Here is a 20,050-nt window from a genome sequence, read left to right on the forward strand (position 1 = left end):
AAAGCTACAAAGACGAAAACTAGAGAACATAATAAAAAATAAGCTACACTCTGGCTCATAAATAGCGGCGACACCATAAAAAAGAGGTTCACGTAGACCAATGACTTATTTTAAACACTCACAGATTTGAGCACTTTTATATTAAATTAAAAATAACTTTGTTTTCTTTCTCCACATTACAATTGTACATTTTTGCGATTGTTGTTCTGCTTTGTTTATTCTTTTTTTCTCTTTTTCTTACATTTCTTCAACTTGTTTCAATATCTCGGCCGGTTAGCAACATAAAATTGTCACCAATACTAAATTATTCACAATTGTAACAGCGATGTAGTCCATCAGTCTTTCTCTCATTTCAATATCTGTCATGGTTCATTTCTTTATATCCGTTATAATGTATGTGCATGCTTGTGTCTGTGGTCTGTGGTGGTTCGAAGCACTCGTGAGCACTATAAAGCCGAATGTTCGTTTATTTTCTATCACGCATCACTTTTACATCGTACACGAATAAAAATAAAAATTAAATGGTAAGAGGAAGGGAGTATGTTGGTCCTCTTTTGATATTTGCTGTTGTATATACACACACTTTTTGTTTATACTCCAAACAGTTTTTAAGTTTTCGTGAATGACGAGTAAGTTTGCGAATGACGTATACGGAGGCTACAAGTCCAGACTGAAGAACACCTACGTTGAATGTTAGTATCGTTCTGTTTTCTTAATTTACACACTATCGTTTAATAAATGGACGTTTTGAATTATTAACATTTGGTTTAGAATCGTGTATTTTGTAAATGCACACGTTTTCACTATAACACGAAACGTATTCATTTTAATTTCAATGAAGGCACCATCCACAGACACCGACGATAAAACACTTCCTTATCTAATTTTTAGCGAGTGCACACTCACTTGTTCAATAAATTCATCTAATTTTCTTTTAATCAATGACTTATGGAAAAGGTGAACGTGATTCGTTACTTGACATTACTAATTATCCGAGTAAATTCTCCTAACGATCTGTCATATATGTAATCAAGCGATATCAGTGTACAGCATTTTCTACTTTTTTGTCCCCAAATTTATGTTCCATAACAGTTATTTCATTTTGATACAAATTATAAACACTTCGAGCTAACTTGCACGCATGCAATTATTGCGCCAAACGTTCGTTCTCTTCTTTCTTTTTTTGAACAAAATTCACGAGACAAATATAGGGAGATGGAAATTAAATTTATGAAGGATGAAAGACACTTTTACATTCTTCCCTAAGAAATATGTTTTCTTCTAAGAGAAACACTTTTGCACAGCAAAATATGCTTTTTTTTTCTTTTAAATCGTAATTCTGTCAACAGTATCAAATAGTCTTCATCACTCATCCGACCTAGTACAGTAATGGTGAATACGATCGAGTTCGAGGTATACTTGGAAGTAATGATATAGTGAGGTAGTAACCTAGCAAGACCATAATCAAAGGTTTGGATCCGACGATCGATAAGGGGGAAACCATGACATTAGGAAAGCGACACTTCGCCCAGTGCTGTACAAAGAAGCTTCCCTTTTAAATGAATTTCCTTCTCATACCAGCCTTAGAAGTAGTTTTTTCAATTACTAAACAGTCCTAGATTCAAAGATCTTAGGCTGCGATGAGTCGATAAAAGAAGCTCTTTGTTTAGTCCTGCTGGGTTCACCACCTCACTACATCGTTAGCTCCTAGTATAGGTATAATAAAGTCGTCGTCTGCGCATATACCTGCTATTATTGCTCCAAAACTACAGCACTGATAAACGGATCCAAAATGTTGATCATTGTGTACAACTTTTCTTCATCACAGGGTATAGTAAATTTAAGTATACCACCCTAAAATAAATCTCATGTATTCGCTTGTATATCTCTCGAAATAGATTAGATTTAATTGAAATTCAAAATCGAATAAATTCGAATCGTTTTAGAATTATCTATGATATGTATTATATGTATAATACCTTCTTACTTGTTGCTTGAAAAATTACTTTTATGTTCGGTTTTCTCTCTTCGTTAAGGATTAGCACGATAATAATTTACTTACGATGCTACTTAACGTCTAATCATGTCGGTGAGCATCTGAACAAGATGGCGCATGAGGTGACTGCCTACGTCGTGAACCTCAGGCCATTGATTGAGCACGAACACTATGCCCAATACAACAATCGTTGTCGTTAATATGCGCACCCTGCACATGAAACAATGAGGCTTATTACAGCTGCAACAGAGATGTGAAAACAAAATAAAACAATGAATGAACAAACACAAAAGTCGAAATGGCATTGTTACGTAACGAAGAGTTTGCAAATCTATGAATAACATGAGAATGGAGAACTGCAGCAACGTGATGACGTGATACGAATGCATAAACAATACTAATTATTATTATGAATTCTTAACTTTTATTCGATAATTGTTGTGTCTCTATTGTTACGTTTTATAATTCCGTGAATTAACGATGCACAATGTCACACGCACATTAATATATCTTAACTTAACTGGAAAAAGAGAAAGATTATTTGTAATAACAAAATAACTATACCTGGTCCTTAGAAAAGGCGTCATTATACCAGCACATGTTGCAACAACAAGTAGAATAACTTGCAACACTGTTAATACTATGTTTATGAGTTTTACATCTAATGCCCTCGCATTGCTATTATCTAAACCTTCAAGAGTGACATACTGTTGGTGTTGTTGTTGTTGGTGTTCCATTCTACAAATTTTTGTTTGACAACTCTCCAACATTTCGTGTATGTCTCTTAACCGGTCTTCGCTTTGGTATTGCACTTTTTCCTCCGTGTCCGTTATGGTTTGCTTCAAATTTTCTACTTCGTTTTGATGCAACTCGGTTAGATCATTAATTTGTTCTTCTAGACGCTCACTTCGGAAACGTTCCTCTTGTAATGCTTGGGAAAGAAAGGTCACCTCTTGTTGCAAAGTCTAAAATTATTTAATAACGAGATCAACAGTGATTTATTGAAACCGAACTAACTGTTTAAGTTTCAGGTGAGCGTTCACACCGGTTCTAAATCCCTGATTTATATTAAAGACAAACAAACCTTTAAACCCTCCAACTTTTCCCTCATCCTATCCAAATTTTCTCTGTACTCTTGTAGCTCCAGGAATATAGATTTAAGACTAAGTCCAGCATTGTTACTGTCGCACGTATGTGCCTGTCCTCTACTTCCGGGTCCACTTTCACTTGTAACACTAGAGCACTCGGAACCTTCCTCCGATGGAAATTTCATTGCCGCTGCGCTATGAGTCGATCCCAAACTACATCCACCGGGAAGCGTAGCCGATCCATGGTGTGCTTTATCATCTTCAACACTAGCGTTATCTCCATTACCTGCACGCGGTGTATCGTTTACATAAAAAGTCGAGCCATCTGCAGAGACACAGACGTCGCATGTTAGAATGTTATCCAATACTAAATTATTCGCCTTTGTTAACAACTACCGTGTTTAGTTTTTAATTCTTCACAATGAAATGTTCTTGTAGTCCTATAGAACTGAGTATAGCCTTACGAAGAGTTGTTAGTATCAAATTTAGGTACAGTTTTGCTTGTGTATATGTAATGAGTTCCAAACACCAATATGGTCAAAAATCGTTTTCCTTGTGTCGCTTCGACTCCGAAAAATACATTTTAAACATGTATTGGATAACGAACATTTAATAAAAGCAAAATTTTTAATTTATGGAAGCCACTAAATATAAAGCAAAATTAGTGAATCACGCAAAATCATAATGAAAATAATAAAAATATCGTGTTCGTAATGTATGAATTTAGTAATCGGATATAAAAATGGTTGTGTAGCTTAAGTGTAGGTATACATAAGTATATCTGTTCCATGAATTGTTTAAAATAGAAAATCGGTGGCAGTATTATGTATTTAGGTGTCCAAGTTTATATTAGAAGAATTAACATAGGTATTGTACATATAACATGGAATATTAGGTCGAAAAGAAAGTTCCTACGGTTTTTGTTATTTTGATTTTATAATAAAAACCGCAAGAACTTTCTTACCAATCTAATAGAATATTTACAATTTATATTTAAGGGTAAGGAACATAATAAAGTATATATGTGGAGGTATATAGAAGAGTATATAGTAATTGAGCCAAAAATGTTACTTACTACTCTCAACTGCCATGACAGCGCAAGAAAATTGAATAATATTTATCCATCAATTATTAATAAGAAATTAATTAAGACAAGACTGACATACATTACATTCACCGTGTATTTACACATTATATGTACCATATACTTATGATAAGCACACGATATATTTGTGGATCATTTTCTTTCATAAATGTATATGGTAAATGAATCAAAAGTGTGCACATTATTGCTTGTAAAATTGAGATTTGTTGGCATGAAGCACTTGTGCCAGTGACAGTGCAGTTTAAAACACAAAATGAAATGTATTCAAACAATACATTTGTTATTAAATTGTATTTATAAGTTAAACAACAAAACACGAATTTGGAAGTATGCGATCTCGTGTTAGTTAACTGACGTGTATTTATTATAAAAGTTACTCACGTGATAATGTGTTTATATTATCAGCACTACCAAATTTGTTTTTTATTAGGTGTGCAAATTCCCGTGGCTTCGACATAACAGTCCTAAAACAATCAAATGAAACTAAAATAATAGAAAGTCTCTTAAGAGAAAAGGTTAATTCTCTCTTAAGAAGTTACTACATGTTTCATATGTCATCTTTCAATGTCTCAGTCTATTGACAATTCTAGATACATATAATACTAATATAAAACTATGTTAGATACGAGTACAGCACAACTATTGTTGGTATACTGCCTATCTTCTCTGCAAGTTGCTAATTTTTACGAGCAGATTTGCAATAGCGCACGCGATATGGAGGAATACTCCCAAGTGGTATTAATAAAATCTATTTTCACAGCAACACTCACCCTGAAAAACCAGTGATTCCATCCCTAATATTGCCACCCACGTTTCTGTAAGTGATTCTTAAATTAGATGAAAGAAGAAATGAATCTCTATATTTATCGGAATAAAAATCGAATTTAAGAAAGAAAAGTATTCAGGAAAAAGCGTTTGTATCCAACCTAATAATTTACATACAAAATGTGGTAGAAATTTATCATTAAATTATAATTGTTATGTATTATATGGTTTATAGAGAGGAATATTATAAATTAAGTGATTGCCATAAGCAGCCTAATTACTGATCTATAGTATATCATTTCTAGTACCGAGAAATATTAACATTAGCAACTATATTTAAAGTAGCCGAACTGTGTAATAGCTCTGACGAATACATACTTTTTACTATTATACTACTACACTAATATTTTACGTGCCAGCGAAGAAAGAAGGGTTGCACTTACTTAAGCCCCTGTCCCATATCACGGAGTACTTCCCTAGGTTGTCTATGACTTGCGGGCGCTCCATTTAACTCGTAATTTTTTAACTTCTTTGTATAACTATCCAATTTCTTTTGCAGTTGAGAAATACTGTGCGCTGACTTTTGATTCTTTTTTTCGAATACTGACTTAAGTCGTATAAGCTGTTGCTTGTCTGCATTGGCAGCTAATTTTAGATATTCATTTACATTTTCTGAAAGAAAATGCATATTAATAAATACCTTCTACCTCTTTCTACCTCGAGTTGTATTATCATAATTTCAACAAGGTGTCCAAATGTTCTACTTTGTGGTCAACATCGGTGTTGTACTAGACAACTGTTAATTATTGAAAATTACCATCACGCGTGGTTTGTTCTATTCTTATTAGCTCTCGTGTGTTAGCAATTTTGCTTTGGATATGCTCAATAGCTTGAGAAACACGAGCAGAATTCGAATCGACATCATCGGTTATTAATTCAGAGGATCCATTTGACAGGAACGATTGCGTCGCGTGATACTGTTCCTGTAAATTAAACGACATTTATATTAAAATATTCCTTCTCAGTTCGCACATAACACTTGTAAACATTAAACACCGTAACAAATGAATTAGAAACAATAAAACTCATTCCACGTGTACAATAATATACATAGCGCCTAGTTTGAGACTGTACTTTGACATCTTGAAGATTGAATTCTCCAGCTTCAAGACCACTTAGAACATTATGCAAATAGCTATTTCATTTCTTAACCTATAACCCTGATTATACAGTTGTGGTTGATGACCTTGCATTACAGTGTAATTGTCACAGCGTACACAACATCATCGCATTACATAAGCAGCTTCGCATTGCATAAAACTTCTGTTCGCAAGATTAGTATTATTGATTTTATATTTTTAAACGTATAACGTGAAAATACCCAGATCGCAAACATATTATGTGAAAACAAAAGGAAAAGGCTAAAACATACGTAGATGTAAAATTATTTTATAACATGGATTACATACTCCTTCGTCGTCGGTAGGTGGGTGAATGTTTGGCACAAACTCATCTGGTTCGGCAGTGATTAAACTGGTAGTTGCTTCGTCCATAGCATCTCCCATCCGAATCACGGTTCCTGGTGATTTTTGCCTACTACCTTTCATGGCGATACTACCTCCGCCACCACTACTTCCACTGCCTGTACTACCCTCCCCTGTTTGGGAACTGCAAATCATCGCATTCAATTTTATACCATTGTCTAGTTAAATATTTGTCTTACGAAAATGTGTAAAAGTACATTATATAGGGTATATAAAATTTCAAGTTTCACATGCAACTATTTCCCAAACTATAGCTCACTGTAAAAGATATTTCAAATAAAACTTACTTTGTTTTGGGTAGACTTATGGTGGTAACTAATCTTCTCTAGGTGGATGTGTTTTCTTATGTTCTCTGTTCATTTATTACTAGATAGCGGATCTTCATGCAAAATAAAAATTTTCTACCTAAATTGCAATAAACTGGAGTGAAATACAAATTTATTTTCTTTCTTAATATGTGTTTAATAGCTTGAAAATAATATGATAGTATTTTTAAATTCTTCTAAGATCATTACCGTCTTCAATTGCACCTATGTATTCACTGTTTAGTTATTATTTAAGTAAGCATGTGGCGAAACAACGAGCTATAGTTTGAAAAATAATTGAGTGCGAATCTTCAAACCAGATACCCTGTATGTGTTTAATTCTTTAACAAAATAGTGTTTAGAAAAGTACTTTTAATTTGAATGTATACATTAAATACGAATATTGATATGGTGTATCCAAATATAGGTAACGAAGTCTTACAGTGAAGCATTACGTGCTTTTGGCGGATGATCCACAGTAGCTGATAATTGTTGATGCGAGGTGAATGTATTTCCTCTGTTGGGTGATGTACTGCGAGAACTATTCTTACTTGATGCAGTTACCATCAAACTAGCCATTCCTTTATTCTGAAAAAGTTTTCATTTGTCTACCAGAACAACAACAGTTATACTATCATTATATATATCCGATCCATTCTATTCTACAACTGAATATGTTTGAAGTCCGTTTTTTCGCTGAATTTATAACTTGTAATGAAAGAAATAAATGAAGTTACAATTTGGTAGTATTTAGCACAGTGTATGAATTTAGCCTTCATAGTATAATACTTGGATAACTGCACTCTATCAAGAGCACTCTATCATGTCTTATCATACTCCTAAAACCACATTTTTATCAAGTGTTATCAAAATTTGTCTCAACGTTCTTCCGTGTTCGAAATAATTATATAAAAACTTTGAGCTATAATCCGAACATGCCCGATTTGGCTGAAATTTTTCAAATAGCTTCATTTTACAACATTTAAAAACGATGATTTACATAAAAACCAAGTTTTGCGAAGAATGTTTTTACCATTTCAGTGTAACTCCCTGTAATTTTTAAAACTTTTATGCTTCGATTTAGTTGTAATTCTAAAACAGGTTCTTTTTAAATAAAAACAATATTTGCGAGAAAAACTTTTGGTTGTTAAAACTTTTAGATCATAATTTTCGAATCGCCGAAAATCCTTCTCGTAAACACCGTTTTTCTACAAAATTCCAGCTAAATCGGGCGTGACCGGTTTTTGGAAGTTTCGCAAAACTTTGTATTATAAAATTAATTAATCAATTTTTCCATTACTATTATCAGTATTATCATACATGTACATGTGGGTAACAAATAAGAAGTACTTTTGCTGTTATAGAACAAATAGAGTCATTGTGTTTGCCTTCGTAAATCTATTTTAAGCTACAATTTTCTCTATGGGTGATATTATCTAATCTGAACCTTGTGTATATATGTATATATGAATTATATACTTCTTGTCTAAAAATACTATATAGAACATTCTGAGTAAAAGTGAATGTATTCCTTCTATTAAAAATATTATTTAGCGTTAAAGAAGGTATTTATTGACCAATTTTCAAGATTTGCAAACTTACAATATAACAGTACCATCATCGATATAGTACATCATACATAGTGAATTTCAATGCTCACCCTTAACTAAGATAATAAATAAAAGATTAGATTAAGAAATTACTTGTCTTATTAGCAGAGAGTCTGAGAAAAGATTCAAGATGTACTCATTCGCATTCCATCACCTTTAACCCAATCCTTTAACCGATGAATCATTCTGATTATTATAATTAGACCAGCGACAGTGCTTCTTAACTGTGACTAATACAATATACAGACAAAATATGTGATCTACAACACAGTTGTAATTGCAATTCTGAAAAGTTTGAAATTTTTTGAAAATAATCAAAAACAATGATAAATATGCAAACATTTGCAATAATTAAAATCATCGAAATTACTGCAAATATATACCATTTATTGTAGAAATATAGTAATTTTTAAAAATTACATTTTACAACACTGCATTTGTTAAATATTCGATAACAGGTTCATCCGATTATACATTCTTCAATTCATACATACTCCATAATTCATTGATAATGGTTTAAAAAAAAAGATAATAAATGTAAATATGATGCATGCATAAAAATGTCGTCTAAGAACGTTTGAACCAAATGACACAAATATTCCTATATACTACTGTTATGTAAACTGTGTATTTGCAACAAAAATAACAGTGCTCGTTCGTCGAGTTATGAAGTAAAAAGTAAAACAGAAAGAAAGAAACCTCGTAGGATGGTATGTCCTGAACCAATAAATTTTATCTAAACGGAAACATGTTTCAACGATGAAAAAGAAACATTAACAGCAGAATTTAAAGTACGGGTGTATACATTATCGTACGTATACATCAGAGCTGGGTGAAATAGTATTTTAAATACCAAATAGTTTCTGTTCAGGAACGAAATAAAATCTAAAATATTAACCCTTTGCACTCCAAATTATTTTTCGATTTTGTTGCCAACAAACTCTCTACTATTTTAAGTGTTTTCACACAGTCCCTTGACTGCTACTTATTTTAAACAATGCTGTTCACTGTTTACTAATTATATTAAATATAGCTCTGAAACTTTGTTATAATTTATATTCGTGGAAATTGTATTTGTTTTCATCTCTAAGAAATACGAATTGAATACATAAAGGAAAAACCAAATACATATAAAAACCCGTTTTATTTACATTTCTCCTTCTCCGATGTCGAGTCACACTCGACAAAGGAGTGCAAAGGGTTAAATAGCATTCGAAATATTTATTTGGCCAAATAGTGCCCACCTCTGGTATACATTGACCGACGAGTGACAATATTCAGCAATCTGTGATATTACGTTACTATCGCAACTTGTTTCCGTACATACGATATCATTCGTGATTGTGTGGGTTCAAAGAAGGTATTGGAACCGATTGTCCCACCCCTCTCGCGATAACATCGTGGGGAGGGTATGGATGACGAATAAAAACAAACGATCTGTCAAGAATTCAACGGTGCGCTGGCACACGATTTATAGAAGAATTCGTGACACTTTACCTTCGTTACCGTCGGGTGCACGGAGCTCGTGGTTGAAGCATGTTTCATTCGGTGTCGGTGTCACAGAAATTCAGAAATAAGGATTCCTTCTCTCGCGGTTATTCCGTTTCGTCCGAGTTTCTGGTCAATCAAAGGATCACACACACCGTCGTTATCGTTTTTCACGGGCGTGTCATCGCTCACCATTCGACATCGTCACACTAACCACTGCAATATTAGCCACTGTAGTGTACCGTGAGGTTCTCACGTAATGATCGATGATAAACTCATTCAAAAACACAATAGAACGCGCACACGATGCGACACATTCGCCGAAACCGCTTCGTTACTTCACAACTGGACAGTGGAATACGCCAAACGAGGCATGGAGCAACGAACGCGGAAGAGGGGGTAAACACAATCGATATTACCACTTGCACCGGAGTGATCTTTCGATTCCTAGGGATATTTTCTAGTAGCCTGCGATTCGTCGGTATCCCACTGCCGTATCTATGGACATGGAACCGGGCAAATTCAAAACACGCGATTCTAACAATTCCTACCGTGCGTGTAATCAAAATATGATTTCCAATACGCACAACCACAGAAATAATTTTCACAAAAATAACATGATTTACAAAATGTCACGAGATTTATTTCCCGACAAATTCCGAGGATGCTGTGTGTGCTTGACATATATAATTTATTCGGAAAACTTCCTCGATGTTTATTCAACGGTTTGCGTCGAGGCACGTGGAAACATCGGAGCATTGATTACGACATATCCAACACGAGACTGTTTCTATAAATTATTCGGTAACCTAAACGAACACCGTTATTATCTATAACAGAGAGGAAATTTCCTCTCTGCTTATATCTAGAATTTCGACGAGTTTAACAGGGTCCTTGAAAACTTCCATTACGTTGCTTCACTATTCGTCACTCAACTGCTGAAGCTTGTCAAGAAGGGAATTGCCAAAAGAATTTCGGTACAAAGGGCTGACAAAGTCTAATAAACTATAGGGCGTTTCAAAGTGTTCGGTTCCCACGTTTGACGTATCGTCGTGTTGATTACCAACGATGGAGAATCCAGCGCCGGACAACTCGATGCAGAATCTCCGTCCCTCCAACGTGGTCAAGTTCAAATAAATAAACTGATTTGTGCTTCGCAATTTCTCCGACAACTTGATGTCAGCTACATGTTGCTTTACGTCATTGATGACAGCCTGAGCTTCGAGCTTCCACTGTTCCTTGTCCAACACCTTATCCTCTTCTTCCTTCATTCTTTCGTTTTGGCAACGGTGACTGGTAGCTTTTCATCGATGAGCGTAATATTCTTGAAAGAATTGGCAACGAACGTAGTGTTGATCACGTTCTACACCGTGATCTCGTGCGTTCTTTTCCGCGCTCATGCGGCACGTGGGCAAGCTAGATTCAGGGTCAAAGACCTAGATCAGACGATTATGCAACTATTCGACGACGTATTTGTTTCCCAAGAGGTGTACGATATCGCTGCGTGGCAGCTACTGTGATCCGTGGTCAGTTTAGTCCTTGACACTGCGTGCGTTACAAACTGCGTTATACTCTCGGTTTCGCATACCCGGCCAGTACACATGCACTAAATGCACTCTGCATACTGACTGATACTGACCACCGAGATTCTGCAGTTCTGCACGCGCAACTCCTCGCCTGTTACCGCGCCATCTTTCCGCGTTTACGTGATCCTCAAATAGGGGTCGTTGGAATCGGTGCATTTTTTTAAGGCGTCGGTACTACAGATTTCTGTCGTTCAAGTCCATTAGATTACCAATCTATGCATTTTGCAACTCCCTCCTGGTATATATATATGTATACTTGTGGACCCGGCTTCATCCAAAGTGCTGGAAATCTGCGACTTTCACCCTTACGATCTCATCTTTAAACGTATGTAGCTCATTGCAATGTTGACCGATTTTGATGAAATTTTCAGTATGCGTATATATATATCACCGAAATCTACAAAACGTATTTTTTAAATTACCGTTACGTGCTCAGATCAAAAAGTTCAGAAAACATCAATTTAAACATTTTTTTTTAATTTCTACCAATTGCAATCTAAACAAGTTTTTGTTTGCCCATTCTCTAGCAAACTAGGCGGTCTAAAATCCTAAAAAAATTCAAGTCATTAGCGATTTTCTGCTATACCTATAGCGGGTTTATAAATATATGTATATGGTTTAATACGCAAACACAATACCGAAGCAAGAGAGAACGACTTAAAGATCCATGGATAGGTACTTAGTAGTATAAAGTGGGCTCGAAGGCTTGAAAGGAAGCCAAGAGGGCGAAGAGAGGTTCAAAATCGCAAGCTCGGAGGCTTAAAACGAACTCGAGTGGGTAAAGAGGACTCAAAATTCAGAAACTCAAGACGAGAAAGAATTGGAGGAGTGCCAGAAATAGGTCAAAGTACAATGAAAACGTTGAGAGTAGGCGTGAGAGATAGTAAAGGTCTGCGAAGATCAGCAATTTCATGGAAAATCTCGGTTCCTTATTGTTACATTCCAAGTCTCTGTGCCTTTCACGACGAGCACACGCGTTTTCTTAATTAAAGTCAACTGCGCGAACTATTTGGCAAATAACCAGAGTGAAATTGGCGCCCGCCAAAAATTGATCTGGCAATCATTTAAAATTTATGACAAAGAAGTTCTTGCGACAATTATATACGCTTTGGATATTATTAACACGGACGGACAAAGAATATTGTGTAACGCTTTCATTCTACTAAAGATTGCACGCATATAAAGAAGGAAAAATAAGAAAATTAAAATATCTCCGTTGTTCTAATAACAAAAAGTCCAAGGCGAAAAATGTTTTTTTTTAAATCTGTAATGATATATAAACGTATCTCAAAGAATTTTTCGAAATCTTAGAAATTGTTGGTTTTGCAGACGTGTAAAATAAAGCGCAACATTTTTCTCATTAAATTATAATAGCTGAACTAGCAAACCGAGGAAAATGAGTTTTTAGGAGCTTATAGTGAAAACATAAGAGTATCCACTCAAATTGTTATTACAAAAGGATAACAAAACGCGCAAAGGAGATCCCACCTTTACATAACTGTAATACGTGTTGATATTTAATGCGTGCTTTTCTCGAACGCTTCCTGTTCATATAAATCTGTGAATATATTACGTCAAACGCAGATATCGTTTCCGTCGAAGAAGCGTGTCTTTACCTTTAAAGTATAGTCTTACAACCTCAGTATCGTAGGGTTATGCTAATCGTATGATCCAGCGTATGCGTCATACGATGATTAACGTCTGCCTGCTTATTTCGCCTTTGTGCTAGTCATTCTTTCCATGTGTAACATGAATGATTGAACCTTCTAAACCTTCGAAGAGAACTATTACGCTCTACTAATCTCTCGCGGCATTCAACGTGTTAAAAAAAATTGAAAATCTCCAAAAATCCGAAAAGAATGCATGCTTTTTCAGAGAGACCAGTTTTCTATAAATTCAATGTGTACTCTGGACTGTCTCAATCTGGGGTTGTCTCTTCGCCATTCATCAAAAGACAGCTCTGTGTGCTCCGCCACGCAAAGCATAGCTTGTCAAGATATTAAGAGCAATAGTCGAAAGTGATGTCATCATTCTATCGAAAGATGTAATAGAGATTTCAGATACAATTGTGCGCTTAAACAACGTGTCTCTCATATATATTCTTAAAGAAATAAATAATTATCTTATAATAACTCGCTTGCTTTATCCATGAGCTATAGGACTTCTAAAAATGATTAAATAAATGCCGGTAATCGCGATTCGGTGTGCGCTTCACTGATATAGTTCCATGTGAACTGGTGCAGTTGATCGCGAGCTTCGACTGACGATCGACTCGATATTGACGACAGGGGAAAGCTGTCAAAGAAACCTGAACGAGGTTGCAACAGCTACCTCAGCCACGTAGAGATGAAGACGGGCCAAGCTGAAACTGGGAGATGTGGGATCAGCTGCCGGAGCTGATACTGACGCAGATATTCAGTCACCTCGATCGCGAGGATCGTGCCAACGTCGCGCAAATTTGTCAGTCATGGAACCGTGCACTTTCGTCGCCAGTTCTTTGGCGTTCCGTCACGGTCCTCATCGATCGTGATCTACGGGGTGACTTTCCATTGGCGGGAGAACTAGCCGTGCGTAATATGTACACTCTCTTACCAGTGAACCTACACTTCAACCGCGTGTCTGGTGAAACGAGTATTCGCGAATCGTAACAGTGGCACCTTCTTTATCCGAACTAAACAGAACAACATGAGATTTCGTACAATAGAACTGTTATTTAATCGCAATGCTAGATTCAATCGTTATTGGTTTGTGCAATAAATAGCGTTGCTTTCGGACATCAGAGGTTCAGATAAAATCGACGTCGTACTGTATTTAATTTCCTGACTATTTTGAGACCGTCCGGCGTTAAGTGCCATTACTTGTTTCCCGCAAATTGTACGTCGAAGTTCGAACAGAATTTATGTTGGCAATTTCTTTTAATTATTTCGCGTCTTTGTTAATACATCTTAAAAAGAAACATTACATATCCGGCGCCAGAAGTCACTCCATTATGAAAATTTGTCATTTCTCTTCTGTGCTTTGCCTCGCGAGACAACTTTCCCCTCTCCACAGCAGTTTGGTGGGGTCGTCTGTCGCTCGCGAGCCGCCACTTGCCCAGGCCTGTTTCAGACGGCTATGTTTATTTTATCAACGACAAGTTACCCTCGAAATAATATTGTATCCGATTAACATATCTAGGCGAAATATGGACAGCATATGCGTATCCTGGAGCTCGCTTGGTCACGACCATACATTCTGCCAAGAGAGACGCGCCTAACTCGCAACATTCAAGCCGAAGCTGGTACCGATTTCCTTACGGTTATTCGAGCCAAAAATGTCCAACTGAAAAAATTGATACTCACCGACTGGATCTTCAGTTGCAAATGGGGGAACAGAGGGAAGCTCCTTTACGCCCTTGCAAACTTTTTAGGGTAATTCGTCTGCATTTTCTATACACTCTATTATTGTTTGAACGTACAACAGTAAAGCCTCGATCTAACAAGGGGAGATAATATATTATATCACAACTCGAACGACAATTAATCTAAATTAATTTAGTTCAGCGTCAGATTTGTTAGAAGCTTCTTACGAGGCAGATTTTGTGACCGAATTAACAGTGTTTGCTCGCAGACGTATAATGCTTACGTTTGACGAAATCTGCTTAGAGAAGATCTGGCTGACTTGGTAGACAGCGATTCTAACTTGATTAGTTAGCTTCAATTGCTTGTGTTCTACATAATCGATACGATTACGCAGCTGTCAGCACAACTTGGAAACGTTGAGTTTGCTAAATGCGAACCTCGGTGTGAGCGACGTGCTGCGGCTTCTAGCGAGCGTTTCCAGGGGTTCGAGTGAACATTTGACATATTTAGACCTTCGCGGCGCGTTCCGGGAATGGCAAGCACCTCATAGCAATTCCAGGTACAATGATTAATTTATAATTAACGCTGAATAATTAACCTTTCGTAAATGTTACGATCCGAACGTTTGTATCCTGCTCTTCGATAAGAGGTGGGCGATATTTGGCGAAATAAATATTTCAAATACACGAAATAAAATGTTTGCATTTTTTAAGAATCTAAATCGTGAAATAAAATATTTTATCATAATAATCTGGCATGGAATGAAATACTTTAATCTTACTTAAAGTATCGGGTCACTCTATAAATTGTTAAATGATTCACAGTTCGAGAATATTTTAGAAAACCGCGGTGTAGCGCGGAAATGTTTGACATGCTTCTTGGAAGAGTATTTCAGGGTTCAATCAAGGAACGAATTCACCAACTTCTCGAAAATAAACTTTTAGATATTTGCGGATGCTCGGCCGGTTTCGCGCGTTGACCGTCCTCAGGCTCGATTATCCAGCTCTGTCGGATCAAACGCTGAACGCTTTGGCGAACGCCGCGCCAAAATTGTTGAAAATTTTGCACATATCTGTGCGAGACTCCGACTCCAGACACCATACAGTCACGGACACGGCTTGGCACAATTTGGTCGTTGTGTGCCCCGACCTAACAGTCTCCTACACTATAGGTACAAAATCATACAGAATTATGTATAATGTTGTGCAACAAGTCCGTTCGCGTTTGACAAAACCGAGTTTTCTTTTTATTCATGTAAAGAATATTAAGTAAAGAAATCGACGCTGTCACGTATGATAAGCTAAATAATACGATGCTGCACACCATTTAGCTTTTTAAGTTTGATTTCTAGTTAATATCTCCCATTACGAGGATATGTGCTATTTGCTGCTACCAAGCGTGCCATTGGCTAGATTTCAAATGTTCAGCGGACACGTGTGGGATCAGAGTAGATCGCGTAATTTCCGAAGCACCGTTGGATTGCTCATCACCCATTACACCAACACGCTAGGTATATAACTCATTTTTCTCAATTCTTATGTAATATGCTGTCTTCAAACTTGAAATATTTCGCGTACACTTCCTCGATGTACTGTGGAACATTTTGACGAACGTTTTAACTTTTAAAACTTAACGTGAAAACTTCAAATTTAGTGTTTCAAGCATAAACAAAGGTGTCGATTTTACTAGCAAATATTTATTTTGCATTGAAGTAATTATTTTATTGAATAAGAATTTCTTTAATGGAACTTTAACTGATGGTTGAATATTTTATTCGATCAAGAAGTTTAATCAATTATTATAAAAGGATGTTGTCACAAAGAGTCGCTATAATTATTTGAAATCATTTAAAATTTTCATCCATCTGTTATCCAATATCTTGTACAGGAAAAAAGTAATGCGAAATATTAAAGTTTTGCGTTTTTCTAATTCCTTTAAAATGGTATTAATGCAATAATAACGAGTGTCTAAAATATTTTATCTGTCACCGTAGCGGAAGTAATGCTGCAACTGAGAAATAATCGTGAAATGTTGGATGACCTGTTGGTCTGCATGTTGGTACATTGTAAGCACTTAACAAGACTGCAGTATGACGGTATACTGAGGAATCTCGATACTTTGCGGGACATATGTCAGCTCCAAGCTGAAAGCAAGACCCGTAAGTAGGAAATATTCGTTTATAATAAATAGACATACAGCTTGTCAAATCTAGCTGTGCAGCTGACCAAAACATAGGAGTGGGCAAACAAATACAAAGATTTCCCCTTGCGGGGGACATTCAGTCGCACAGCTAGATTTGACAAAGCTGTACTCGTGCATACTAGGGATCGAAATAAACTCTATCGTTACGAAAAGTTTCTATTTACGAATGTCCCTTCAAATTTCGTTTGTCTCGAGGCAGTCACACGACTATATTCTAATTCTATCTCATCGACACGGTTAGGTGGACAGTAATAGTAGGCTTTTGTCTATACGTGTAATTCCATACAATCAAATTTTGCAAAATCTTCAACAGCTTATATCTCAATAACTATTTGTTTGCGACATGTGTGGTTCCTTCCAAACTCTTTCTCTTCTCAATGAGTAGAAGGTATTGATGTTCAATTTTCTTTGGTATAAACAATTTTGCGGCAAGTTAGTTTCTTTTACGAATGTCCACCGATGTCTACAGAGGTGTAGATTCACCCTGTACATTCAAACGTCTGTGAAACCTACCCAAAACTTTTTCTGTATGCAGTCATTAATTGTTGTATTGTTTTTGTGAAAATTTGCCGTAGGTTTTCGAACGATTCACGTGAAGCCCCGCAACGTCAACACCCGGAATCGCGTCATTTTGAACGACATCAACTACCAATACGACCACAAGATGGTGGAACAAGGAGTAGATTTTCGCATTGAAGATCCGGCCTCGGTTTTAGTGTTCTATTAATGTGTGTTTGGACTATTTTGGCTGTTCACGATCGGTATCTATGTATCTGACATCTCACAATACCACAGCCAACAATAAAAATATTATCTGCCACTGTTGGTACAATTGTTACTTTTTCATTCTAGAAATTTAGTTTTATAAATTAAATTCTGTCCGAAAAAAGACTATCCTTTTGCCCACCGCGAGGAACTAACTCGTTAATATAATAGCATTGCGTTTTCGGGCAACAAGGGGAAATTATAATTATAATTAGGTAATAAATTCACTGTATTACGGGATTCCTTTTTTTATTCGACATAGAATCGTTAACAATCGCACCGACGTTATTTCCGTGATAATAAATACAGCGTTATAAAATAGTTCCACTGTAACAATTTATAGAAACATCTAGAAAAGCCTTAAATAGTTTTCTAAAAGCTGTTACAATATTATCCCTGGGTCTGATGAAAATTGTTAGTCGCTTCGTCAACTGTGAAACGCAGTCTTCGACGAGTATAATTTTGCAAATTTTAATTCTAATAAATAGAGTATAAAAACCGTGTATAAAAAAGTAAAAAATCTAAATATCTAGATTATCACATTATGTTATTAATATCATTTGTAAAATATCCACCTAATTTAAGAATATCCAATATATGTTGGATATCGGGACTAAATCGAGATTGAAATCACGATGATATTATCTTTAGGAGAGAATACTAAAAATTATTTTCTTTACTTTTCTTTACTTTCTTAGAACAGAGTGTAGTGAAGTTACGATATCGAAGGAAAACTGGATTTATAAAGACCAGTACCTGGATACTATAATCAAGGACGGTATTGCGATTGCAATAATTGCAAACGTATATTGCAAGCTTCAACTAATGAGTTAATGAACAATTGACAATCTCCTCTGCTTTCGATGATACTGTTTACGTACGATACATACCTATAACACAAGAAATCTTAGCACTGTCAACTTATCGCAGATAAGCCGCTCATAATTCTATAGATAGTAATATCTTCCTGTAAAGTAAGTATACTCTAGCTCTAGTGTATATCTAAAGTATATCCCACGAGAGTGTAACACTGTTTCGCGCAGCTTAGAAGGTGGTTCCCACTTTCTTGAGCCAATTAGGGCGAAGATACGCAAAGACGAACGAAAACTGGTCTTTCCGCGGGATTACTCTTTCGTGGGATATACTTTAGTATTTACAGGCCGGTTGCCCAGGCCTGATGAGACAAAGAAATTAAATTTACCACCCTTTCTAACAATGGTATCGAATATACTTTCGGTTTTCTCGCTTCTAAGCTAACAAATAATGAAATTGCTAAATTTACGCTTTAGCGAAATTAACAATGAAAGCTGGGCCTTATTAAAGCGATTCCTTTTGAATCGCTAATTTGATCTATCATGGATGGATAACAAATGTATAAACATTGCAACATCGAGACAATCAAGATCATCAAAGTGATGACTAGACTGCAGGTTTTATGCATTTATGACAAAAATATGCAGGAGACACACAACGCAGTATATAAACATTGGAAGAATTTAAAAATTGTTTATACAATTACAACAAAGTTTGAGAGGTGTATTTAATATAATTAGTGAACAAAATTGTTTAAAGTCCTTTGAAGTGAATTTCAAATAAAACACTAAAAATATTAGGAAGTTGTTGGCAACAGAAAGGAGAAATAATTCGGAGTGCAAAGGGTTAATTGATTGCGAAGGCCACGAATTAATTTATATACACCTAATATTTCCGTTACTTTATCTCGATTTTGCAATTATTATACACAGAAATGTGCTAGAGGAGGACTTTATCGAGAACAGTGCAGACGCGGAGTAGTTTATTTATGAAAATGATATGACTTACGGACGAAAGCATCAACAGCAGTGCTCTTTCTCAGCGACAGGACTTCATGTGGGTGTTCAAAACGGTCCTCGTGACGAATCCTTTCCCGCAGCGGGTGCAAACGTAGGGTCGTTCGCCGGTGTGATAGCGTTTGTGAACCACCAACGTCGATCTCTGAGTGAAAGCTTTGCCGCACTGATCGCACGAGTACTTCCGTTCGCCTGTGTGAGTCACGTTGTGTGTTCTGAGCAGAGTCTCGCAAGCGAAACACTTGCCGCACACCTCGCAAGTGTACGGTTTCTCGCCTGTGTGCGAACGATTGTGGATCTCGAGACCCTTCGCGGTTTTCAGTTCTTTGCCGCAAAGGGCGCACAGGTAACGGCGCCTCTCGTAATTAGGCGTGTCACCGTGTGCCTTTACCTTGTGCTGTTTCAGCACCGACTTGTATTTGTAGA

The 20,050-nt window shown here is 36.2% G+C and overlaps 3 protein-coding genes across 12 annotated transcripts; 1 reads left to right on the forward strand and 2 right to left on the reverse strand.

Moving 5' to 3' along the window:
* Nucleotides 1–173: 173 nt before the first annotated feature.
* Dmtn (transmembrane and coiled-coil domain 2 protein Dmtn) lies at nucleotides 174–19,755 on the reverse strand. Of its 9 annotated transcripts, none has more exons than XR_013009770.1 (11): nucleotides 19,617–19,755; nucleotides 7,246–7,391; nucleotides 6,424–6,622; nucleotides 5,772–5,937; nucleotides 5,398–5,626; nucleotides 4,960–5,004; nucleotides 4,571–4,653; nucleotides 3,081–3,409; nucleotides 2,561–2,961; nucleotides 1,980–2,236; nucleotides 174–1,854 (listed from the first exon to the last, which is right to left on the reverse strand). XR_013009770.1 is itself a non-coding variant. In XM_076431901.1 (11 exons), the coding sequence occupies exons 1-10, from the start codon at nucleotides 9,956–9,958 to the stop codon at nucleotides 2,071–2,073; spliced, it is 1,812 nt and encodes a 603-aa protein (XP_076288016.1). In that variant the 5' UTR covers nucleotides 9,959–10,052; the 3' UTR covers nucleotides 174–1,854; nucleotides 2,063–2,070. The 9 variants fall into 9 exon arrangements, 1 of the variants encoding a protein (XP_076288016.1); XR_013009771.1 differs by lacking the exon at nucleotides 19,617–19,755 and adding an exon at nucleotides 9,911–10,052 and having other exon boundaries at nucleotides 3,081–3,370; XR_013009769.1 differs by lacking the exon at nucleotides 19,617–19,755 and adding an exon at nucleotides 9,911–10,052 and having other exon boundaries at nucleotides 1,980–2,206.
* LOC143212776 (GSK3-beta interaction protein) lies at nucleotides 9,911–11,569 on the reverse strand. Its single transcript, XM_076431912.1, has one exon. The coding sequence runs from the start codon at nucleotides 11,170–11,172 to the stop codon at nucleotides 10,822–10,824; it is 351 nt and encodes a 116-aa protein (XP_076288027.1). The 5' UTR covers nucleotides 11,173–11,569; the 3' UTR covers nucleotides 9,911–10,821.
* LOC143212770 (F-box only protein 39) lies at nucleotides 13,772–17,867 on the forward strand. 2 transcript variants are annotated; one of them, XM_076431903.1, is made up of 7 exons: nucleotides 13,777–14,054; nucleotides 14,665–14,897; nucleotides 15,223–15,387; nucleotides 15,773–15,999; nucleotides 16,180–16,338; nucleotides 16,822–16,986; nucleotides 17,606–17,866. In XM_076431903.1, exons 1-7 carry the CDS (start codon nucleotides 13,863–13,865, stop codon nucleotides 17,755–17,757), a joined length of 1,293 nt encoding a protein of 430 aa, XP_076288018.1. In that variant the 5' UTR covers nucleotides 13,777–13,862; the 3' UTR covers nucleotides 17,758–17,866. The 2 variants fall into 2 exon arrangements, with proteins under 2 accessions (XP_076288019.1, XP_076288018.1); XM_076431904.1 differs by lacking the exon at nucleotides 15,223–15,387 and having other exon boundaries at nucleotides 13,772–14,054; nucleotides 17,606–17,867.
* Nucleotides 19,756–20,050: the final 295 nt, after the last annotated feature.

Source organism: Lasioglossum baleicum, chromosome 10 (genome assembly GCF_051020765.1).
Source record: "Lasioglossum baleicum chromosome 10, iyLasBale1, whole genome shotgun sequence".
In the NCBI taxonomy this organism is placed as follows: domain Eukaryota; kingdom Metazoa; phylum Arthropoda; class Insecta; order Hymenoptera; family Halictidae; genus Lasioglossum; species Lasioglossum baleicum.